The 25,671-nt window shown below is 40.3% G+C and overlaps 1 protein-coding gene across 1 annotated transcript; it reads right to left on the bottom strand.

Annotated features, from left to right (window-relative positions):
- Positions 1–1,064: 1,064 nt before the first annotated feature.
- On the bottom strand, positions 1,065–24,712 carry LOC134048448 (sodium-dependent neutral amino acid transporter B(0)AT3-like). The gene is made up of 12 exons (XM_062500204.1): positions 24,556–24,712; positions 15,691–15,831; positions 13,971–14,108; positions 12,769–12,950; positions 12,255–12,365; positions 7,106–7,218; positions 6,688–6,816; positions 5,945–6,101; positions 4,650–4,854; positions 2,960–3,119; positions 2,330–2,492; positions 1,065–1,277 (listed from the first exon to the last, which is right to left on the bottom strand). The coding sequence occupies exons 1-12, from the start codon at positions 24,710–24,712 to the stop codon at positions 1,065–1,067; spliced, it is 1,869 nt and encodes a 622-aa protein (XP_062356188.1).
- Between the last annotated feature and the right edge of the window lie 959 nt (positions 24,713–25,671).

Raw genomic sequence — 25,671 nt, 5'->3', positions numbered from 1 at the left:
TTTTTTGTTTAAGAACAGAACTCTGACTACCTAAACCTGCTGAATATAGTTGCCTATAGGATTATAATGAACTTTTAGCTAACTGTAGTCAGAAACGTGAATATAAAATTGATGCTTTAGTTAGTAAAAAATTCTTATTTATATATTTACAGGTGTATAACCCTAATCCTTTCTCTTCCTTGACTTAGCCTGGAGGTGTTATCATACTTAATTCTCACATACTTTCCCCACATTTTTTCAGAGGCTGCTGGTTCCTCAGGTATCTTGACAAGAGGAAGCCTCATCTCCCAGCACTACACAGGGGCCAGGATCTGCAGCCAAGTACAGGAAATCCTGTTTTTCAATAAGGATTAATTTCATGTAATGTAAGGTTGCAGCTCACTGAAAGGCTGCTATGCATCTGCATTTTTGTTATGCTGTTCAGCTATTGTGTTCAGTATTAGAAATAAAGGAGAAAAAATGCAGAATTTTTTTTACAATATTTTCCACTACAATAAATTCTGGAATATACTAAAATAAGATATTTGTGCACAATTAATTGCTCAGACTTAACTTAACATACATTATTTTGTCTGCTGTTGCTTTATCTTCTTGCAATGCTTGAGAATATGAAATAATCACAGAATGACTGCTATTTTAAGTGTCTATAGGGATTTACAAAAATTAGAGTGTAGTGGAAAAAAACGGTCCTTATTCTTAAAGAGCTTCCATTCTGCCTCTCCCAGAGCAGGGGGGCAGGGCAGTGAATGAAACTGAAGGTGCTTGTGTTTATCAGTTTATGTTGCTGATGCTTAGGAACAGACCAGTTTTTTAAAAGTGAAGAAAGACAAGCCAGCAGCAATACTTAACAGGCTTTCCAAGTTTAAATTTTGGCTGGAGAGATACATGAAGCTGTGAAATTGGTTGGAATTGAAGGAAACACAACAGCATTGTTTACAGTGTGTAGTGATTGCTGTAAGTGTATGAACTGTGTTTACCAGGTTGGTTGGGTGATACCAAATGACAGCTAATTATGTCTAACAAAGGTTGTCTTAGTTTTGCTAACAGACAGGCACAATGGATATTTATTCTTTTGGATGAGAAAAGTTGATGTTAGCCCCCTGACAGGAGAAGACTTCTGGTGGTACAAAGCTTGGGTCCTTGCTCCTGCGCTTTCTTTTGACCAGGTGAAAGAGTGCTACCAGAGGTAGGCACACACAAGGAAGTGCAGCCAACAGCACACAGATGGCTTGTACCCAAGGTGGATAAACTTTCTCCTCTTTCATGGGAAAGCCTTCCTGCGGAGATAAAAAGGCAAACAAAGCAAATAATTTGTAGGTACACTTCGATTTTGCTATGATTTCTATTTTTATTTTCTTACGCTGTTTTAGTAAGGATAGTGAAAATTTTACTCTGCAGTAACATTCAGTGGCTGTGTCCTCTGCAAACCCTTCTTGTGGGTCTAGAGATGGCTGTAAATGCTTTAGTTTCATAGATGTATAGCTGGAATTGTGACATATTCCTGGGGGTATGGGGAGTGCCCAAAGTGTTACCAGACCTTCACCCTCTCTTGGTTAAACTATGATCATTCTTGTTGTACTCAAAGCTTACCTGGTTTCAGCAATTACTGGGCATGTTCTTTGTCAAATAGGGAAGATGTGTATCAGAGATTTTGAGAGAATTATGATAATTTCTGCAAATCTGTGGCTGTAAGTTTTATTTGGGATGATAGATACTTGATGGCGTTTGGTGTGCAATTCTCATATAGTTTAAGACCAGAATTGATCTTCAAGCCCCTACACAGGGTGTATTTGCAAGGGGTCAAAGAAATTGCAATTGATGTGAGGCAGTGACATCCAGATTAAATGTTTTCAGCGTGGACATATCTTTGTTGCTGAATTAACCAACACTCAGACCACTGCCTTCCTGTCTGCCTGGCAAAAGTACATGTTCATATATTCACCAGGGCCCCAGTGATAGTGGTTCTTCTCACTGAGAAATGCTTTCATCCCTGATGTCTGTTATGCAGGTCTAAAGCTCTGCTCAGGCATTTGTTCTGCCTCTGAACCCCCTGTAGTTATGGAATGTCTGTGACATGTTTCACTTCAACACTTCTGAGCAGTACATACATCCATAAGAAATACTGAGCATGGGCTAAGCAGGATACCTCAAGAAGAGGCACTTGTTAGTATGTGTAACCTCTTTGCACACTGGAGCCTTCTCATTCAGAGCACACTTCAGGCTATATTCAATGGGTAAGCAATAGTTAGCAATGATCTTGAAGGATCTGGTAAGGGAGGAAGATAATTCTTCCTTTTATTAGAAGTTCTGAAAATATTTGAGAACATACATATTTAGGGTTCCAGGCTGTGTAGCTTGGTGGCTTCTGCATTTGGAGAGTAACGAAGGCCATGAAGACAATTAGCAGGAGCAGAGGGCTAATAAACCTCCATGTGATCTGCCAGTAGAGATTGAGTTTTCGTCCGGTCATCCATTCCACATCTTTACTGAACCTTGTAAAAGAAGGCATGTTTATGATGATAATAGATCTAGAGTGGTAAGCTTCCCTTCTTTATAGTTTCCTATAAGTTGGAAACACAGAGTACAGCACTGTCAATCTTTTCTATTCTACACCATTCTTTAATGATGCACTACTTGCTCAAGTAAATAATAATATCATTCAAGTAGGTCTTTATTGATCCATACCAGAGATGAATGACCAATTTATATTGTCAGTTTAATTATCTGAGCACCTAGTATAAGGTTTCTAAGCATAAATTATGAAAATATTGAAGCAGTTTTGTAAACTATCCAGATATTTAAAACAAAAAGATAAAATTGCAAAGGGAACAAACATAGCATACTAGGAAGAAGTCTCAGTTAATCAGCACCAAATCAAATCAGGTCAAGGCCAAAGTTACTGCACCCTGAGCTGCATTTATGTGTTACAAGAAAAATATTCCATCTCTTTTCAACATACCTTTTAATTTTATAGATGTACACAACTCCAATTACTTCAAAGAAAGCGATCACTAGAAGAGGCACTGAGCCTGCATATCTGTCAAAAATGTCAATCCAGTAACTCCCTGAACCCAGTGTAAAACACAGAGCAATGAGGAAGCAAATTAGACATATTATACCTGAAGAAAAAAAAAACATCTTTGTTACTGAGGTGCTGAACTTGGTAGGTTTATTTTTGTCCTAAATTGCTTTGTTCTTGTTGTAAGAATTTTTATTCTCTCTCCCTCTATGGACTTGCAACAAGCTATTTTCTCCTTTAGAGGAACTAATACCGCTTTCCAAACTCACTTTTCACCTCTGTGTTGGCCAAGAGCACCGCTGTTGCAGGAGGAATGCATTAATGTGACTCAGAATATCCTTCAGTTGTTGGTGCTTCCTTCCATTAGACAGCCTGGGCTGTGCTGTGACTCAGTGTTAATTTCTGATTGCTGTACTGAGTTTCAAGTGGCTCATTTCCATGCAGCCATAAGCTTAAATTGCAGGCAGTGGCACTTTGGAGATACAAGGACTCCCTGGATTTCTGCCCCCATTTCCTCAGAAAGCTCAGAGCTACAACTGTGTGTCCCTTGTGTTCCAGCATGTATCATTTGGGCTTCAGCACACTTCTGTACAGCCAGTTCTCCTTCAGCCGAGATTTAGATTTGCGGTAATAGAGAGGAAAAAGTGGGAAGGAAAGGAAGGAATAAAGGTATTGCTGGACAGAGACATGGGCTACAAATCAATTTCTGTCTTTCTAATGTCTTGCTAATTGCTTCTAATTCTGAGATGGCCTTCAGTTCAATTCAGTAAAATGTTGGCTCTAGATTTATTTTTTTTTAAATTCACAGTTGGAAAATCAGTTTTAAAATTGTTAACTCATCAAGTTGGGAATAAATTTGTTTCTACATGAAAAATTGTAACATTAGGAATACAATGTAGATGCCACAGGAATACTCTGCAAAAGACATGACAGTAATATTTCCCATAAGAATTTAAAAGGGCAACTGCCATAGATTTTTTCTAACCAGTTTCACAGTAGGATCTCTCAGACTGTCATCAAGTCTGTTTTCTTAAGGAGCAGGTTTCATTCAGTAGCCATCTCTGGTTTAAATGACTCCAGTTTTAGTGCCAAAACAGAATCACACACCTTCATTCCTCATTTTTCAAGCGGCAATTTTCAAGTGGTAAACGATCTGTAGCAGCATAAACCTGGGTGAAATAGGGGTGAATGACCTCTCTTAACAGTGGTAAGTAGTGCAGGTGATTATGGCAGACCAGGTGATGTCACTGGGTGCTTTAAAGTGATTTGTATCAGTGCCAAAGACTTAAGGGAAGACAAGGCTCCTCCTGATGACTGCATCAGCTCAGAGTGATCCTGGCTCCAGGAATAGCAATTTAACAAGCTTTCTCTGACTGGGACAGCTTGACTTGCAAACTTAAGAAAAAAAGCTGGCAAAGGCAATATAATATTGTCACCTGACATCTTCTGCCATAACTGCTACCTCATCTCTCTGCTTATCTTCTGTAAACACAACCTGCTGCCCTTACACTGTGAGATTCAGCTAAATTAATACTGTAAATTATTAATTCCTCTGTGATATTAATTAAACAGTTGACAGTTTGTGTCTCTGTAAGGAAGCCACCTTCTTTGAACAAAGCAAATACCTTACCAGATAATAGCTCTTTAGGTGCTGATTTAGGTATAATCTGAAGCTCTAGAAGAGGAGTGAAGACACCCTCGATGTTTCCAAACATTGAAGAAAGGCCCAAGCTGAACAACATTATGAAAAACAGGATGGCCCAGGCTTGGGAGCCTGGCATGAGGATGATAGCTTGAGTGAAAACGATGAAAGCCAAACCAGTTCCTGAGACACTCTGCAGAATTCACAAACACATAGAAGCACACACTACGGTGTCATTTCTCATGCATAAAGTAATCGTAACACACTGCTGTCCTATACTGGAGTCTAGGTTGCTGGTCAGTCTGTGGCCTCTGTGGCCGGCAGCAGTTGAGAAAATGGGCAGTGCAGGGTTTAATTTTAAATGTTCTACTAGAGATACCTAGACTGTCATGGAGCAGGATTTTAGTCTGCAGAGAGAAGGGTTCGGGGTAAAGCAGATTGGAGAATTGTAATTGTAATAGCAGTTGTTTTGCTAATACCATCTTAAATGTGTGTTTTAAAAATCTGCGATATAGTACCTTCTGGAAAGAAAGAGATGTAAATAAGGATGTGATCACCAAGAGAATTGGTGAATCATTGGTCCCAAAATTCCCTATAATGGCCAAGACAGAAAAGACTAATAGGGAAAAAGCCGATTTCAACCAAATTTCTCTTGATTTAGTCTCCAAAAGACAAGGATATTTAAATCTAACTTGGAAAAATCCTAATGTTGCTATGATTTGGAAGTAAAGTATTTAAAACTGTAAATCAGAAATTCCATCAGAAGAAGTGAGACAAAAAAGCCTGACTTGTGCCAGGGCTGGAATGTTGTCCTTGGATTTCACCATGTGAGTAAAATAGCCTGCTTTACCATTATTATGGTATGGTAGCCCTGTTGTGCATTGGCACACACTGACTGTACCAAACAGGGTCCCTGGAGCAAGTGGAATGAGGTAGGACAAGAAAACGGAGAAAAAACATCTGTGTTTAGTGGTAAGGGAAATGTTTTAGGAGGGTTGACAAATAAAAAGAGGAAGAGGATCATGATGTATTTTGGTGATGAACAGTGTACATTGTAATGGATTTTTTGATACTTCCCTAAATACAGATTTAGGAAATTCCCATTCAGCATCCTTTTTCTATAATCTTTTGTGTTGAAATTTTGATGTTGTAAACTTAATCTGTAACCAACAGTTTCTGCCCATGTAGCAGAACAGAGTAGATGTACTTAAAAGAAAAAGGAAGATACCAATCCTTCTACATGACTTTGTTTAAGGGTTACCTGTTGAAAGCAGTTATGATACCTGATCAAGAAATTCTTGAAGATCACAGCTTTTTAGTTTGAGTCCAGCAATTTTTTCTGGATATGATGAATTCAAAAAACTAATCCAGGATGTGTAGTTCTGTCGCATGATGCTTTCTTCTGGAAGATCAAATTCATTGATGATATTGATAATGTTCCTGCCAGAGAAGCCACCATACAGTTTAAAAGTTTGCAGATGATGTGGTGGAAATGCTATGCTGTGTATTCAGATGATACTCCAAAGCTGTGTTTGCTTTCTATGCTTCTATTTACAGTATAAAGGAAAATATTAGTTGACAACTTGTATATAAAATAGTAGAAAATATTCAGATAATTTAATGTCTCAGACAAGAACTCTGATTATTTTCTGCAGATGCAGTCTCTAAAACATTATTGTTTTATCAAGTCTCCAGACCATTTCCACTACTTTAATAAGTTAGTGAAATAAATTTCTGGTGAAATAGAAAAAGGTGGGGATTTTTTACTGCTTCTAATGCTAGCCTGAGAGTAGGGTGCAAACCTTGATGCACCACTTGAAATGGGTTGTTTTATAATTTGTCTTCCTTCTGACAAATGATCATCCTTGACTCAGTCCCATAGTACTATTTTTACATTAAACTTCTCCACACAGATGCTTTTCCTTTCTAATGAAAATAAATTCTCTAAATACATGTCTTTCAAATAACACATTATCAATTTAGGCACTGAAACCACAGTATAACTTTGGGAACACAGCTTTCTCACCTGTCCAAGCAGTCCCAGTAGGCTGTAGTTGCTTTAAACCCCAAAACAGAAAAGACTGGGATGGAAGCATAGAGGGATGTCATGCTGTTCACAATTGCTACTGTCACAGCATCCTTTTCACAGTCATTTCTAGAGATAGCATTCAAACAAGTGAAGTGATTAAAAAAGGCAGGGTTTTTTTATCTGTGATAAAAAATTCAATTCAAGAAATTGTATTTTTGCGAACAATTTTTTAAAAAAATTATTTTCTCCCTCCCCTTCCGTCTTCTATTAGGAAATCTACTGGGCCTTTTAGAAAGACAGATACTTTTCAAAAGATCTTTTAGAAAAATTAAGGAAAGCATTTTGAAAATTTAAAGAAGTTGCACAAAATGCAGTAAGAATTCAGCCAGCTAATAAATGTTGTAGCTCTACTCACTTTGTTGGGTTGTAGCTTGCGAATGCAATAAGCCCTCCAAAAGCCAAAGAGAGGGAGAAGAAAATCTGTGTAGCTGCATCAAGCCATACACGGGGATTTTTCAAAGTATTCAGCTGAAATTATTGGAGGAAATGCATGCATTAGGCTTAAATTACAATTTCTTTTTCTCTTGCAGTTCTCATAGCTGACCTGTTATTTCACTTCTGAAATTTTGAGCTGTGTTGCCATATAAATACTGTGAAAATGGGAATAGGTATTAAACAGGTCAGTAAATCAGTTGTTTTTTCAAGAGTATAATTGAGGCTATGTAAATGTGTGCAACAGTTATAGAATCTTATTTATTGTACACTTTGTCTGATGATGAAAATGTGGTTCTAAATGACAGATGCTAGGAACACAATAGGAAAAATACATTTTTTCTCACTTTTTTTTTGATTCACATATTCAACCTGCAGTTAAAGAACATTTTCTTCCTAAAACTGTGTAAACAAATACCAAACCTTCATTGTTTAAAGGCAGAAAGTCATTCCATAACTTGCCAAATTTTCTTTAAAAATAATTTAATAGAAGCGACTAAAAGCACAAGCTGACAAGAAGAGAACAGTTAGTAAAAAGAGCTTTTGCGATTCAAAGTGCTGAGAAAACAGCAATAAAGATAGAAGGTCAGCATAGGAAATACAAGAAAAAAGGTAAACTGACAATGAAATTTGAATTTTGTTGTAATGGGAGTGTGATACAGGAAGGTAAATTAAAAAGCAATGATTGGTGGATTACAGAGAACATTAAGCGGTTTTAAAAAGCTGCACTAAGGAATCTTGACATTGAAATCAATATAAAAGAGATAGAATACGAGTAATGCACAAAATGTAAACGTGATCATTGAATATTACTTTCCTGAAGAAACTACAAAGTGATGTGTTATTCCCTACCATGTGAATTGCTCTCTGATCCATTATCAAGGAAGCGGAATAGAAGAATGTTTTGCTAAGAACGTTTTAAAAGCCAGATAGTTCAAAAGTGGTGCTGGGGCTGTAGACTATTTCACTTTATTTTACAACAGTCTGAGTCAAATCTGCATGCCAGTCATGCAGAGGACGACTTGTGTGTTTTGTGTGTGCCTGTGCTAGTGATCCAAGTCCATGACTGGGAACATATGTAGGAGTGAGAAGTAAGTATACCAAAACACCCTTCACAGCATTTTGGGTTTTCTGTGGAGCTGGCCTGAGCTTGAAGAGCAAGAATAATGGGTCCACCTCAGTGTGGATGGATTCAGGCAATGCCATTACTGCAGGTGCTCTCTCCACAGGGAGGCCAGTGCTTTGACCACAGCAGAACTGCTGTCACCTTTTGTACAAAACAACATAGCAAGTAGATTCATGGAACCATTGCTGGCCGAAATGCTTCAGCAAAGGCAAACCCTTCTAGAGGTTTATTTTGAAGGATCATAGCCAAGCTCTCAAAGGCCAGAGTGCTCCCTGGCAGGACCTTGTGAAGGTGGTGTTGCAGCACAGAAATGGCACTCACATGGCTCTGTGGCCTTCACACTTTGATTAAGTGCTGCCAAGTCAGCTGGTGCTGACAGATGTGACTCCTAAAAGTCTGGCTTTCTGACTGGGAACTTTGGCAAATGAGTCTGGTGTTGGGTGCAGTGTATTTATTGACTCCAAAAGATACTAATCAACCCCCAAATTTGAAAAGATAATGGGCAGGCAAGCATGCCATGGCAATGTCATTATCTGGTCTTCAGCAAATTATTAAAAGTGTTATTTTATATTTATATGGCATACAGATTTTATAAGCATATCTTCAGAAGAAAAAAATGTGCTGATGCCAGAAACATGTGGATGAATATATACAATCAGTGTTAATGAATGAACAGAGGAGTAAGAAGGAAAGGTGATATAATTGCTCCCTTGGGAGCAGTAAGATGTTTGTATTCTTGAATATGTGAAGCACAGAGAGAAACAGAATTTAAAATTACTGGGGTGGCTGTGATGTGTAATTTTGGTGTAAAAACAGCTAATGGTTTTGTCAATAGATGATGCGGTTTTTTTGGGTTTTGGGGTTTTTTTGGCTATCCTCACTGGTTGTTAAATAGCTGCTGAGTTCTGGGCACAAGCAAGTTGCCTAACCAAGTTCTTCATTGCCAAGAATTGTTCATTGCCAGAGAACCTCCAGATATTTACAATCTCTGAAGCTCTTTCAAATGTGAAAGAGACTGGAGAAGGAGACATTTGTATTCCTTGGGTGACACAGGTGTCCCCTGAAGCTGAACCATGCAGGCTGTTGCTACTGTTGCTGATGCATGATAGAATCTCATTTCTGCTGCCTCTGGTTATTTATTTTTCCAAAAACCTTTCCAAAAGTCTGTTCCAGCTCATGTGTGGCTTCATCATTGTACAACTTCTGCTTTCCCCTCAGGTGTCAGTTCAGAGTACTGACTTTGTTTTCTTGGCAGCTTCATTTTCCAAGTAACCAAGAACTTCAAGTAGGTGAGTGAATCATCAGACTTCTCTATGTCTGAAAGTGAATGAGAAAAAGTAGTCATTATTTATTCTGAAATTTAGGGTGGAAAGTGTGTCAGATGACAAAAGGTGATTATGTATTTTTGCATGAAAATAAAAACACAGCCTCACATAATTAAAAATCACATGCATGCTTTTATTATTTGTGGTACTTACTAACAAGAAGTAAAATACTAATTTGGAAAGTGAACAAACTTTAAAACTTGTGGTTTAGAAAACCAAATTCAGTTCGGTGACCGTGATGTTGAAACTGGGTAAGATGGGACTATTTGTGCTAAGTATTTCTTTCACAGACTTCAGAAACAACACTGAAGTGTCACAGTTACGAGATAATGGATGTAGCAGCTGTTACAGAGAAACTACAATTTCTGCTGCACTGTAAAGTTGGAAAGAAGTTGGAAAATATTGACTCCAGTCAGGGAAGAATGCCAAGAAAGTTGATTTTATTTATTTTAAAAGCAAGCTGAAACAGACAGTAGGTGATTTAATTCTTACATTATTTTGATAAAACCTTTTCTGCAAAAAGACAGAAAAAGAAGAAGAAAACATCACACATGAAAGAAATATGCTTTACAGTTTTGTAAACTGATGTGGCCTGGGTGGGCCAAGTAAATCTCTGCCAAAAAACCTAACAGCCCTCCTGTACAACTAACTTTGGGACATCCCCTGTGGAGAAGTATAAAAGAAAAACTGGTGCTTGCTCACAGCAGGGGTGGGAATAGCCTAAGTACTGCAAAGGCAGTACTGGTACTGAAGTTGTGAGATAAGGGCACAAAGAGAGAAGGGCAGTGCTGAAGCTGTGTGCTTACTGTCCTTTTGAAGTCCTTGAAGTGCCACAACCCTGTGTAGCAATTGGTAGGTTAGTTTAACAAAGCCATCTGTCTTATACTAACTTTCTGTGCAGGTATCACTTACCAGGCTGTTACATCAGCTTTACCACATCTGCAGGTAAGAACATCACTAAAACCATCTTCAGATGCCTTTTCAAGGATGTTCCCAGGATCTGCTTCCTCAAACCAGCTAACCATCAGCTGCAGGTTGACCGCAGGCAGATTTTCATTCTGACTTCTGTTGCCAGTGTACAAATCCATCCGGCTCTTTTATGATGATCTGCTCCTCCTGAGCACTGCAATACCTCCAGGCTTTGTGAGTACACACAAATCTAGTGTTCTGCATTCAGTTCAGGATCATTGCAAACTAAATCCCAAAAATGCCTGAGTTCTTCCAGAGAAACCTGACAGCGCAGCAGAGACCAAATTATGACAGGCCAAGGTGTGTTTTGTTTGTGTTGTCTAAGCTGCTTTCTTCCCTAAGACATTGCACCAAGCTTTTACAGTCCTGTCTGGGCCCTTCAGAAATGTAAGTGTATGTCCTGATCTTCTGTAAAAACCAAGCTTGTCCTGGAGCTCTAACAGCATTTAGTTGGGTGTCTGTGCCACTGGGCTTGTAGAAGGAGGGATGAAAGGAAAGGTGTCATATCTGAGCTTGCGCTTGCTCTTGTCCCTTTCCAGCCTGGCATATAAAGTATCTTTGAGCTTCTTGGCTTATGTTTTCTTTAATGTCTGTGTTCTTGGGAAAGGGAAAGGGAAAGGGAAAGGAAAGGGAAAGGAAAGGGAAAGGAAAGGGAAAGGAAAGGGAAAGGAAAGGGAAAGGAAAGGGAAAGGAAAGGGAAAGGAAAGGGAAAGGAAAGGGAAAGGAAAGGGAAAGGAAAGGGAAAGGAAAGGGAAAGGAAAGGGAAAGGAAAGGAAAGGGAAAGGAAAGGAAAGGAAAGGAAAGGAAAGGAAAGGAAAGGAAAGGAAAGGAAAGGAAAGGAAAGGAAAGGAAAGGAAAGGAAAGGAAAGGAAAGGACCCAGTGCTCCTGTGTTTGAAGCTGTGTCTGAAGGGGCAGCAGATGCTCAACAATGTGTCAGTGAGTGCTCCTTTTTCTCCTCCATACCCACCACTTCACTGAGCTTTTTAGCCATGAAGGCAGAGCTGTGAGGAGCCTAGAGTGGATAGCAACCACTTAGTGGGACAGTTTGACTTTGTTTTTGGGAATGCTGCCAAGGACAATATAGAAAAGGTACTTCTGAAATGGCCAGCATGTGGAGGGATCTGGAACTCCTGTCCATGTAAGAAGTTTAGAAAAATGGGAGAGGGGCTGTTCTCCAGCAGTTCTGTCTTTTAGGAAGAGATATGTGGGAGGGGAGAAAAGCTATGAAGAAACAGGGGCAGGAGAAAATTACTTTCAACCTTCCAAAAAAATCACTGTGCATTGTAATTCCTCAGTTGTTCTCTGTGAATCCTTTAAAGCTGTGTGAATTCTGTAGTAGTGGCAGGGAAATCCCATCTTTCTGATGTACTTGGGGAGTACATCAGTTTCACTTACACATTCAAGACTGAGGCACCCAAAACATTCTTAAACTTAATTTTCCAGTATTTTCTAATATGCTTACTACTGAACCGTTAAATTCTTTGCTGCTTCTTTTCTTGTGAAAATATATTAAAATACTTAAGTCACTTCATCTCAGAAAAAGAGCTTAGCTGAGCTCTTTGATAGACATCGGAAACAGGAGTTGTTGGAAAATGGGTATACAGTGTGAAATCTGAGGGGGGGTAAAAGGAAAAATATTACTAATACTTACATTAGGGGTGAAGAGGTAAATCAGACCTTCAGTGGCCCCTGGTAGAGTGAGTCCTTGAATAAGGAATATAGTCAAGACCAGATATGGAAATATTGCTGTTACATAAATTGCCTAAAGTAAGGAGGTCAGAAGACAAACAGTTACTGGCAGTAAGTTCGACAAATCCTATTTAAATTATTGCAACATACAATCATAATAATATTAGATCAGATAGCTACTGATGAATATGGCTGTCTTTCAAATAAGCAGGGTGTACTTTTGCAGAATGTATTTGTAACAAAATGGCTCTTAAAGCTGTGTGAGGGGAGGCTGGTAGAGCAGAAGTGTTTGCAATGGAAAAGGAGAGAAGCATCATTTTAAGCCACTTGTACTGCTTTTCTCAGTTTGTTGGACAAGGAGCACATGAATGGTGCCAGTGTGGTAAATGGGGAAGGCTTTCCTTGTGGTAAAAACTCAGTGTCTGGAGGGCAAGATTTCAAACTGTGGGATAATCACTTCTCTGCCCTTTCCATACCTTCCCTGTGGTTTCAATTCCTCGAATGGTGCAGAGATAAACAATTGCCCAGCAAGCTGCTAAGCACAAAATGAGCCACCACTGTAACCTGCCACTCTCAGCAATATCAGGTGTTATGTTCAAAGTTTTCCTGTACCAAAAATAATTTACTGCAGTGCTTTCATAACATTCTTCATGGATCCCTGAAAATAAAAAAATGGCAAGTGTTAGAATAAATTGTGGGCTGCAAAATCAAATACAGAGATGGACTTTCTGTACTCTCTCTAACATACAGCAAGGCAAGCTCTCACAGCAGACTGAGACTATGAGACTTAGGCGAGACCTTCACCAGAACATCACCAGCATTTTATACAGGGGATAACTTCCTAATTAGAAACAGTGTTGTTCTCAGTGCAAGGTAAAAATCTAAACTAATTGTAGTGAAAACTATGTCTTTTTTTAGCTGTATAGCTACCAGTTGGTGGGGCCATAACAAACTTCAGGCACTTGAGGATACATCTAAGTCCAGGCTTCCCAGGCTATGTCATGACCCTGTGGTGGGGAAAGACTCAGGTTTTGGCCTCTCTGATTTGAGTTTCCAGGACTTCTGTGAACAGGAACCTCAGGCATCTGCATGCAGGGGAGTGGGCATTCCCCAGCCAGGCTGTGTCTGAAGAAAAGGGAACTGGGAACATGGTGTACACCACAACCTGTGATGTCTATTTGTCTTCCTAATCTAGAACAGTCCCAAGGCCTCCAAAAGAAAGTTTAATTTCTCTATGTTTTATCTTTTTTCTTAGCCTTTTACTCAGGTGATATTTCTTGCTGTGCCCTGGAGCTTGTTTTCTCTCATGCTCTCTGAAAAAAAGGAAGCTGAGAAATAGTTTTATAAACCTGAGAGCATTCTTCCTTATCTTTCTAATGTACACTGTCTCTCTTTAGTCTTAGTAAAGGTTTAGTAATGGATAACTGGACTTGATCTTTATTTTGTATCCCATTTTAAAGTCAAGCTAAAGGACTCATGGTCTTTTTGGCTGTTGTTGGTCCTGTGAGGATGATGGATTTGAGTAGGCTAGCATGACTCTTGTACCTTTTTAATAGGCAATCAAACCACACAAATTGTGCACAACTCAGGGCCAAATAAAGTGTGGTTTCCTGATAAGCCCTGAGTCTGATGTTTGTGATCCTTCTTTTGCTAGCAGTGCTCATGGAGGTGTACTTACCTGTTCTGTTTTCGTTTAGAGGACAAACACTCCAAGGAAGAGGTTCTTGGAAGGAGTTTATGAAATACCACATCACCCAAGTTAAAACAGTGTTGTAGTATAAGCTCACCAGAACTGACACCATCCACGAACCAACTCCTGCAGAAAGCCCAAGATCTCACTTTAGAAAAGCTTTGGAAAAAGTTATTAGTCAGTCACAGCACTAGCTCTTAAAAGCTTGCATTTCCTATTTTTTCAAGACTTTGTTTTCCATCCTCCCAACCCCATCCTGAGATTTTCCCCATGAAAGATAGGTATTTGTGTTCTCAGTAGCCAAACACTTGTGCACAGTCCCCCAGATCACCAGCCCTACTCTAGGAATGCTGAGACTCTCTACTTACACAGAAGGTTAGGGTTGAAATCTTTGCTCTAGTATGTAATCCATTGTTCTCTACAATACTGGACAACTGTAATAGCAGAAGCAGAAGAGACCAAAGTTTTATAGTGTGCTGTAGCTGCGTGAGGCCACTCTTGTCCCAAATCATGCATGTATGCCCTAAGTTGGTAACTGTTTTACTCCTGTGATGAGGAGGGAAGAATATCAACACCACAGTTTCTGCTTGCTTGCATTTTTGCAAAGGGAGTTTGAACATGCTTGACTGTAGGAGATGGTTTAGCTGGAAGCACCACCTGGTGCTTGGTATTTCTTCCTTGTTGCCCTCTGGCCCTCAGATGACATCTCTTACCCACCTCTTCTCCTCCCACACAGGCCCACAGGCAGGGCTGTCAGTGCCAAGCCCATTTCAGGCACCTGCTTAAAGCAGGTCCATACAGCAGGGCTGGCTGAAGCACCTAGGCATTGCCCCTTGCCCTGCAGGCACAAGGATGTTATCTCAAATACCCAGTAGAGTCAATGCCTTAAACTTCTCATGGCGGCTCTTCTGGATCACTTTTTACAGCCTAATGATGGACACAGGGCACCAGATGTGTTTTTTCATATATTCAATGAATAGAAAAGAATTGCACACCAGTCTGATGCACTCTACCATGTGGACTGCCCCTCGTGCCCAGCTATGTTGATAAAGTCCCTTCAGTAGCCCCACACTCTTGTGGAGGGGAGCCTTTCCATGTGCTTGGGACTCATTAGGAGGTACCAGGATCCTTGATTTCCTGTCTTTCTGTCCTTCTTCAAGTCTGACTATTAATGGACAGAGAACACTGGGTCCTAAAGGGGCTGTGAGGGAGGACTGTGGGCAGGCAGCCCTTGTTGGTCACCAGAGTATAGTTGGAATGGGGCAGCACTGAATAGTGGAGTCCATGTTCATTATGCTCCCCCCAGCAAAGGTTATTAGGTTTGCATTCAAGACTCCTAAAATGAGCCTGAAATGTGCCTGGAGTAACGCCTGATGAGAGCAATACAGAATTACAGAATCACAGAATGGCTTGGGTTGGAAGGGACATTAAAAGATCATCTAGTGCCTCCTCCCTGCCATGGACAGGGACGTTTCAACTAGACCAGGTTGCTCAGAACTCCATCCAAGAGCCCCATCCAACATGGCCTTGAATGTTTTCAGGGAAACCACCCCTCGATATCTCACCACCCCCACTGCAAAATATTTATTTTTAATCCTAATGCTAATTTCTTTATATATCCTAAAAAGCATGAGGCACAGGTCTGTAGGAAGTGAGTGCTGGGTGGGAGCTCTCTGCAGTTCCTTGAGCTAGCCCTGAAGAGACATACCAACACCTCCAAGGTAAGGAGAGATGGTGTTCCAGGCTCCAATGCTGCCTTTCCTCAGATACTGCCCTAGGGCCAGCTCGAGATGTAGCAGTGGGATTCCTTCGAAGAGAAGAGCGATGAAGTATGGGATCAGGAAAGCCCCTGAAATGACATTTAAGTGTGATCAAGCCATGTGATTATCTGCATCTCACTGAAATTGCTGATTTGTAATTAATCTGCTTTATGAGCCTAACAAAGTTCTTGTAGGATGTGTTGAGAGAGGGATCATTGCTACCAAGTAACATCTGTTGCTGGTAATTTTTGTAGTGAAGATGGAGGGACTGGGATGCTTAGTGCTACAGGACACTTGCCTCAGGCACTGCTACAGCCCATTATAAGTACTCTCACTATTTCATCTATTTCCCTTTCTTTTACGCATCATCTTTGGCCCCCCTTCTTATAAAGCACAAGGGTTTGCAAGTCCCTATACCATGTTTTCCCTTCAGTGCATTGCATTGTTTCTTCTTGCTCTCAGGCCTGTGCCCCCCATCCTGCACTGGAAAAGCAGAATGATGTGCTGTATACCCCCAAGAGACCAGGTTTTTTGATTGCATGATGCTCTGCTCAGACCACAAAGCTTCTAATGAAAAACTGAAAGCAAGGCTGAAGTTGTTTTCTGAGATGTGTGAGCCATGAGACTTCATTTCTTCCCAGTTTGTGTCCTTTATGTCTTTTCCATTTTCCTCACAACATCTCCCTTGGGCCAGAAGCAGCGTGTCCTGTTGGTTGCCTGTGGGAAGGGACCAGTCCTACCAAGGAATCAGCCTGGCTGATTCCTGCTCAACTGTGTGCAATGCCTCACTTCCCCCACCTTCCCTCAGAAGGGTCACACGTTTGGGTCTCCTTTCTTTTGTACTGATGCTGATTTTCAAGAGATCAGAAGCTTCACCAGTATGTTTGTACCACCTACCCAAATATCCCATTAAATTTAAATAGATTGATGTTTATTGCCATGGCCAACAACTACTGTGGCCACAAAGACTCTTTTCTCCAGGGAAACAAAGACAGGAATCCTGCCTCAGCCACCTCCTAATCCTACAAATGTGAACAGATTCTGTGTGCCTCAGAGCTTTGTCAATAAACCTGTGCCTTGTTCTACCATTCCTGCTTTGCCTCCAGACCGCATATCTGGGTCTGCTCAGCTCTGGTCTTCCAACTCTGGAAACGTTCTTTATGATCTGTCTTCGGCCCTGGGAGAGAGGTGAGGGAATGCACAAGGATTTCTGGTCTCCACCTGGAATGGCGCCTGGGTTCTGCAATCACTGGCCATTTAGAAAGGCTGGGCAGATAAAATCTAATCTCTTCAGCTAGTGTAGTATTGCAATAACTTTGCTACCTCTTGTTAGGTGCTGCAATAAATACATACAGCACCCATAGAAGGTGTGTTGTTGGATGGTTTAGCCTTTTATCAAGTTATGCATAGGAACAATCACAAAGCTCTTCTAAGCAAAGAACTGTTCATAAACTGCCAAACTTGGAAATAAATGTCTCACCTTAAGATCTCTATTCTTAAAATGCTTTTAACTGAGAAGCAGATTTGATAAAGGAACTTCACAGTTAGTTCCCAGCATGTTGAATCCTCAGTTTGAGGTCCCTTCCGTAAGAACCCAGTAATCTCTTGCCTTGCTCAGTCCTGTGGTCTCTTTCAAACCTGCTGCAGTATCCCTCTCCACAGCACATCTGAGGGTGCCAGCCCAGCCCTCCTGACAGTCTGATGCCTTGGACTTTCTCCTGGGAAGAGCAAAATATTGAGGCAAGTGACCAGAGCGCTGCAGTATGGAGCAATCTACTTCTTCATCCGTCTGCCTGGCCCTCCACTGGCTCTGGGCAGCAGCTGTCTCACTGCAATCCACACTGAGCCCTCACTAGCAGAGCACTCTTTAAGAGACCAGCCTATCTCCCGTATCATATCTCCTGGGAAATAACTGCATAATAATTAGTGCAAGCTGTTATCTCTCTCCCTTTTCTGTTTGCTAGTTGAACCACTGGCAGCAGAGTGTGTTTAGACATTCTGCTGATAAAAGCATGTTTACTTTGTGCTGGCTTGCGTGTATCTCCAGGCATATTTACAGCATGGCAAAACATGTCACACTTGGAAAAAGAATACTGTTTTTTCATGAGAATGATATAAAATAACATGCTATCTGCAAATATGAAAATATGGCAAAAGAATGGGTTAACAATAAATAATTTATGAAGCTAATCTTTCTCAAACCTAACTCAAGTAAATGGTTTTTAGTGTAAAATAAGTTTTTAGTTATTAATTCATTTTCATTACAATATTTTTAGGCAAAAAGAAAAGAGGAAAAGAACAGACAGTGTGCTGAAGCACTTGAAGCTTAGTCTTTTCCATAATAAAATCCCCTATCTATAGAAAAACATGGAGAAACATTAACAGTAAGGTATCAGATATGAAATAGTGAGTAGGAGCCCTCTAGCATTGTATAGTCAAAGGCTCTGATTAATAAATAGAGGATATGCCAGAAGGCCAAAAATTAGTACCTTTTCAAAAAATGCCATGAGAAATCTAACCATGGAGAAAGTAAGCAAAAAATCCAAGCAACAGAGAACCTAAGATATTGCAGGTATTACAAACCAGAGCATTTAAACACAAGCACAGCAAAACCTCAGCAGAACCCATATGACATTAAGTACAGGCACAGCAGAACTCTGTAGATTTGGCTTCCATGGGGCATGGGAAAAAGAAACTTTAGCAGAAAAAATCATAAAGCATAAAAACCAAATTATCTTGTATCTGTACATTCTACCTAAAAAATTAAAATAAATTTAAGAATAGAGATTAGGGCTTTTATTTTCTCTCAAAAAGTGAAAAAGGAAGATAGTTGTGAAGCATTTTTAAGTACTTTAAAAGCCTGGAGAAATGCCCATAAAAATCAAAACTATTGCCAAACCATGATTTAGTTGCATCCCTGGGGTGTGACTTAGGAAAATTTTAATCTACAACATTCCTTCTGTCAGAAAGACCCTGAAGATTCATGAAGTATCTATCCTGCAAGTAGATACACGTGGTACTAAAAAGAAGGTCAAGGGAAAAAAACCCCAGAACTCTCCAAAACTTCCATGAGTTAAAAGTTGTTTTGGAAGGAATCCTGCGCAAGGATATCACAAAGCTGTGGAGCAATCCCCTTGCACGTGAGAAAGCAGGGAAGGCATACAAAAGCTTTTTCAAATCAGGCTATCAACAACTGCAACTACTGCACTACTGGTAAGCTGGTGTCATTAACAAGAGAGTCCCAGGGGATGAGGAGCACCAATGTGTAACAGGATTGCTGAAGAGCCATTGGAGTGGAGACAGCTCCACAGCCACAGCAGTAGGAGAGAAAGGAGCAGGTGCACTCAGCATGCACAGAGGGTTTTTAAAACCTGACCCCTCGACGGCAATGCACGGGCAAGTCAGGTCAGAACAGCAGCAGCCCGACCTTAACCAGCAGAATGAGACTTGAAGGGCACAACCTCTGTTATATCACCTGCACATGATGCTCTGGGTGGGAAGAGCATGAACCACTAGGCAGCCTGGGGGATGCTGCCAGTGCTCCATGGGACAGAGAGAGCAGAAGGCTCCGGAAGGAGTGCAGTCTAAAGTTGGTTCTCAGTGACCAGCAAAGCAGAGTGAAGCAACCAAATTGGGTTTGTCACTTGGAAAGAGAGACCAACAGAGCAGACTAGTGGAAATGTAAAGCAGTTTGAAGTATCAGCCAGACGACCTCCTAATCTACGTGAACCAAGACCAGCAGAAATCTATGCACCTCAGTGAGAAGCAGAGAAGATCCAGTAGGTTTTCTTGATGTTGGGATACTAAGACTTCCTAAATGGTGGAGAAAAACTTGGAAGGACTGATCCATGGGTTCAGTCTTGCACCTTACCAGTGCCTGTGGATCAGCTAGCAGAAGAAAAACAAGTGACTTGAAATGATGATTTGAAGACACAACAGCATTTGAAAGGCCAGAACATGAATAATACTTTCACTTCAGATAGAGATTTAGGAGTAGAAAAAATTATAATAAAGACTGACATGACCTGGAAAGTGGCAAAATAGTAACTTTGAAGGAAATGCATCTGTAGAGTCTGAAAAATTCAGAAAGCATATCTCAGTGTGATAGAATGCAGCAAACATTCAGAGATCCACTTCATCAGATCTGTTGGTGGAATGGCAATGGGTGCACTGTTCCAAAAGACTAAGAACTTGATAGCAAGATACCTGTGATAATTTATGCAATTTTATGCAATGGGTGGGAACTATTTGTGCAGATACAGACAAAAAAATATCAGCTATTGAGATGGGATCTTCTGACCCGCCCCACTCTCTCCATGGTAGTTGAGCTAAGCAGTGTGGTATAGTTAACACAGCAAGGAATTACATCAAGACATCAGGTAGGAAAAAAATCAACTTAATCACACTCAGCCCTTTCTCTAGAAGATCGCATTTCATGACCTCTTTTATATCTTCTGCACTTGCCTCAATCCAGATGAAAAGTGTGAGCTACTCTAAGCGTTGCATTTGTGCAGCACACTTATAATGGCACTGACATTGCCTTGCAGGCCACATTACACATCTTACTGAAACTTGGCAGGGTTGAATTTCCCAGGTAAACAACTGTATCTCCTTGAACAACAGTGAGTGAGCCAAGGCCATGTTCAGAAAAACAAAGGGGCAATGGCCATTTCAAATGAAGGTGGGTAATACCTGCAGACAACAAACTTGGTGAACTCCCCTGTGAGATGTGAAGGATGCAAGCAGGCAGCTTTCAAATACAAGCATACAACCTGAGATATAAAGGGCAAATATAAAAAATTATGAAAGGATTGATTCCACATGTCACAGCTTTTCACCATGGGTTTAAGCAGGACATGGCAACAAACCAGAAAATGAAGTTTGTTACTTGCTGTAACCCAACTTTTCTGTCAGAGAGCGAACAGTTCTGAACTCTTCCCAACGTACTGTGTTTGTTTAGGTTGGTTGGGGTTTTTTTGTGTGCTTTTTTGTTTGTTTTTGTTTTGGTTTGGTTTTCTTTGGGTTTCTTTACAGTATCTTCCAGTTATACAATTTGTACCTCTTAGGTTTTGTTTTCCTTTTGAGGACACAGAGAACCAGGCATTTCACAGCACGTTGTAGTTCAAATTTGAGCAAAAGGTCAAGTAGGCCATGGGTTATGAAAGTCTGTAAATGGTTGTCCCAGAAGTAAACAATTCTCCCTTTGTATCATGACTATAGTGTTTATGTGTATTTATTTTCCTAGAAAGAAACTGTGTTTTATATTAAAGATATTTTTCAGCCACTTTAGAGGCTCTGGCACTATACACATTTTTAATACCCATGGGTTAAGCAAGCATGTATATATATGTGTGTGTATATATATATATATATATATATCTGCACTAGTTATAATCAAATGTAAACCACTGCAGTCAGTTTTAGCTAGAATTGGGTTGGTTTCTCTTAAGTATACTCGGATGACTCAGTGTGTACACATATAGATGTGTGACTTGTTAGTGTCTGTTTTAAGTGACAAACTCTATACTGGGCTATTAGAGACTTCTTTTCAATCCCAGTTGCCTGGGAACATTTGTGTTTGTCTCCACCAACTTGTGGCAAGCAACCTTCATACCCATTAGTCATGAAAAGTAAATAGCTAACTTAACTTGGGCAATAAATCCAAACAATCAGTAACGGCAGCAGGTGATAAATGTCAGCAGAACTGATATTATATTAGATCCAAGTTACTGAGTAACGCTAATGTGCAATGAATCAGGGCCAGAGGTCTGACAGGAACAGCTGACATGAGACAAATGCACAAGCACTGTTTTCATCTCTTGTTTTGGAAAAGATGCAGAAATAAGGATATCACCTGAACCAGCTGTAAAACTGCCCTGGAAGCCATTCAGCCTTCAAGTATGTCCATGCCATATCCATACCTGCTTTCTCCATGCTTGTGATTGTGGCTGTGGGCAGAAAGCCTCTCAGGGCTCCCAGTTAAACACAGTGCTGCTGGTCTCTCCCATGTGCACATCTTCACATGCACACACGCAGGATTTATGCTCCAGCACCCCTGAAAATCTATTGGGCTTTTCACCTGAGCTGTTCACTTTTGCAAATGCAAGCCCAAACCATACCACTGTTTTAAATTAACAGAAGAAAAATGCAGCTACCTTACACACAGATGTAAATCCAAGAGCTATGTCTTCTCAGTGATTTTCATAACTCACTCAACTTTTCCAATGCCAGCTTTCTAGGATAAATTATTCACAAACCTCACTGCACTCTGTTACAGAGTCCAGCCTGCTATTGAGCTCTTCGAGCCCTGCATTGAACCCCAGTGACCAAACACTGGATGCCCATCCATACATTAACCTTAATTCACCACTGCCTTGTGCAACTGTTGGTGGTGATGCAAAGCAGCTGTTTGCCATTACTGAGTCTGGTGGCTATTTTAAGCTGGTTTTTCACTGGCAGCATTACTACTCAGGGAGCAAAGAAGCAATTCAGCCCTTGCCCCTGCAGCATTTTCCTGTTTTTATTCTCTTTAAACCTGCTGTATCCCCTGTATTTTTTGTCCCTAGACATTCCCATGGGAAACAGTGGAGCAGTGGAGTTCTGGAGCTGGATACACAAGCAAGCAGATTTTCTGAGCACTGTTAAGTCTGTAAGACAAGTGACCTCCTTGCAGTCACTTCCCTTGGGGTGGTGAGGTCTGTAGGGCAGGGGTGCAGGGGGACTCCAGAAGGGAGGATGGAGGGGAGAGTTCACACCTCAGGAGCAGATGAGCATTGCTATCTGCTAAAGTGAGTCTGGGATCTGAAGATATTGAAACACCACTGGCCACATCTGGCCACAGAGAAGCGACAACTGGTGCTTCATAGGAAAGTGTGAGATCCTTTTTAGGGCCAGTAGAACAATATTTCATCTTAATCCTGATTTTGCACAAATTTTGTGCAGTCTCTTGCAGCTGGTGGCTCCAGAAGGTGCTCTGTGCAATGAAATGTGTGGAGGAGCTGCATCTTTCTATGGCCCTGTCTGGGGTTTTCAAACTTTCCACTGAACACTTCATTCACTACATTACAGAAACATTACATTATGTTTGCTTTATTATGTTATTTGTTAATCCTGAGTGCTTTTTCCCTTGCCTTCCAAGATAGAAAGGCCACCTGAAATGTTGTAAAGGATTTGACCTACAGCTCCTGCTCCATAATGATATTTTCCTTGAAGGTCTCATGCCATATCTTCTATGGGGATGTCTCTCAAAAGATGTTCATCATGTCTCATTAATGCCAGTATCATTAACTGAATCGACAGGTTTTTTTTCTAGTAATTCCCATGGACAAACACAGAGAAACATTGTGCATTCCAGGCTTTCTAGCCACCCAGTGATGGTACTTTTCTGCAGGAGTTTCACTGGGTGTCACATTTTTAAAATAAATTATGGAAACCATCAAGTGTCCTGGGAAGAATCTAAAGTACCGCTTCATGTATTTTCTTATTTCTATTTGTGTAACTGCAACTCTCAGCTGTTGCATAATCAGCCTTTAAAAGCTCCTTGCCACCAAAATCGTTTCCATTTTTTTTGTTTATAGGCTATGATAAACATACTCTTTAATTTTCAACTTCATGAGCTACATAGATTGAATTAAGTTGTTTCTTGTCCCAGAAGTTTTCTAACCCTTGAATAATTGCTGGGGCTTTTCTGCATTTTGTCTAATTTTTAAAGTTTACTTTGAAAAGTGGGCTTTCAGAAAAACTCAGAGATTCAGAAGTTGTCCTACTATAGACAGCAATATCTCTACCTACTTTCCAGTGTTCTGCCTACATCTGCCAAGGTTCTTTCTCTATATAATCTGCTATAGCTCATTCACTAAGCCACTTACCATGGTCCCTAAGTGGCTACTTCTGTTCTGAAACACCTTCCATTACAGGCTACATCCATTCTTGCTTCCTTTGTTGATTGAAATAGGTGTGGTTCATCAACAATACCTCAGTAAAACAAACTTGGATGTGATAATGTTTTCTGTCATTTGACAGTTTCTCCAGGTGTGAATTTTTGATTTCTCCAATTCATTGAAAGATAACAAATAATACTGGGCTGAAACAATTTGCTCACTCTTCTTTAGACAGCTTACTGTGGCAGATTTCAAAAGCTTCTGTGAATGGTGAGTTACCAAGTACTCTTTTCAGATCCATTTATATTTACCAGATTGTCTGCTCCTAAAGCAATTCTTTGTGGAACTGGTGCCCAGGCACAGGCTTGGGCAGCTGTCCATGACACCTGGCAGGCTCCTGTTGCTGCTCCATCAGTGAGCATTTTAAACAGCCTCACAGACAACCCAAAGCACAATTTAGTTTTGTGCAGGGGCAATTCCAGATGATGAGATAGCTCCTCAGAGCATCAGAGGAGGGTGCAGAATTACTCACTCACCATTCCAAAAGGAAGTTCAGTGGCCATTTGTCTAGGGGCCAGTTCCCTCAGGCCTTCCCAAAACTTCTCATTTCTCCTTAAGGTAGCCAGCTGCAGGTTCAGTTTCCTGCTTCCTTTGGGACTGTAGTAGCAGTATAAAACTTTAACATAGATTTGTTCTATCATCAGTCTGGTCACCATCACTCTGGTCTTCCTAAACGAACGTGTCGTTTTGCAATTAAATATACTTCTATAGAAAGAGCTAATTAACTGGTGCAAAACATTAATGACAATTAGTGTTTTTATAAAAGGGATATAACTGATACAAATTATGTAATTTCCATGCCCATAGTATAGTTAGTATAGTTGTATGAGAATTGCAGTTCAGTATTTTGGCAAAGCCCCGTTCCAGTCTTACCGCCTCCATGTATCTGACACAAGTATGGAAATCGCCACACATTCCCCAGGCCAACAGCAAATCCGATACAGCTCAGAATATACTGGAACTTATTGTCCCACTTGGGTCTGCCATCTTCTTTAGGGATTTCAGGTACTGCTGACAAATCTTTTGACATTTTAATGAAATATCTGTGGCTCCTTAGCCCCTTTCCCTAAAAGTGGGAAGATGCTTCAAAACCTGTCTCTCCTACAGGTTTTATGCAGGGTGACAGAAGGATCTTGGAAGAGAGGTGGAGCTTTCTTTTTATCTGATGCAAAGGGATGTGTCATTGCCAAGGCTGCAGTTTAAAGACAAAACCAGGAATTATTATTATATAGAGAGTTACCACTCTTGCCTTTTTTGCAGCTCCTTCTATAGTTAGACCAGTTGGGAATATGTTGTTAATGGGTAACTCAGGATCAAGCAGATTTTTATTTTCTGTTCTTATGTTCTCAGACTCTGTCACAGAAGTGTGACACTGAATATAGTTAAAAAGAAACCTTTGCAGTGGACTAATTAAAATTGCAAAACACCTGTAAAAATCTGTGAATAAAATGTTGGCATTTTCTTTCTTAGTTTATTAATAGAATCAAATAAATGAAGGCATCTTTTCCAAATGCAAAAAATCAATTAGAAAAAAAAGCCAAGAAAAATTAGACCTTATATGTTCAGACATTAGAATTTGGTCCATTTTCACAATAGTTGCTCGAAGTTAATGACTTCTCACCTGTAAATGAATCCCCAGTGACTATTTTTATTATTCATTAAATAGTTACTGATGAATGCAAGAACTAAATGTTTTCCATCAATTGAAAGTATGTGAGAATTTTTCTGTTTTCTCTCAGTCATACCAGGGTTTTGCTGGCTTGCATGCCAAATCAGTTCACTCCACACTGAACAGAGCAGCCAGCCAGATTGCTTGCTTCAGTAAATCAACAATTTATGCCTGGATTCCCCTCTCTAAAGGGGAAGAGTTTCTAAGTGAAGGTGAATTATTTTCCCCAAAATAAAAGCCCTGCTCTGCAGCTAAGCACACAAATGTGATCAGGTTGCAGATCACCCAACCAGAAGCCAGTTTCAGATCAAGGCTACACA

This window comes from Cinclus cinclus, chromosome 1, assembly GCF_963662255.1.
Source record: "Cinclus cinclus chromosome 1, bCinCin1.1, whole genome shotgun sequence".
Lineage (NCBI taxonomy): Eukaryota > Metazoa > Chordata > Aves > Passeriformes > Cinclidae > Cinclus > Cinclus cinclus.
Note: the sequence above shows the minus strand (reverse complement) of the source record. Positions and strands in the feature narration are given on the sequence as shown.

What these genes read in the sequence shown, in the direction of transcription:
- LOC134048448 (XM_062500204.1), bottom strand. Translation starts at nt 24,712, where the DNA reads ATGTCAAAAGATTTGTCAGCAGTACCTGAAATCCCTAAAGAAGATGGC. An exon ending in GCAAGCTACAACCCAACAAA is followed by an intron (nt 6,817 to 7,105) that starts GTGAGTAGAGCT and finishes TGCTATCTCTAG; the next exon opens with AAATGACTGTGAAAAGGATG. An exon ending in CAGCCTGGAACCCTAAATAT is followed by an intron (nt 1,278 to 2,329) that starts GTATGTTCTCAA and finishes TTATCTCCGCAG; the next exon opens with GAAGGCTTTCCCATGAAAGA.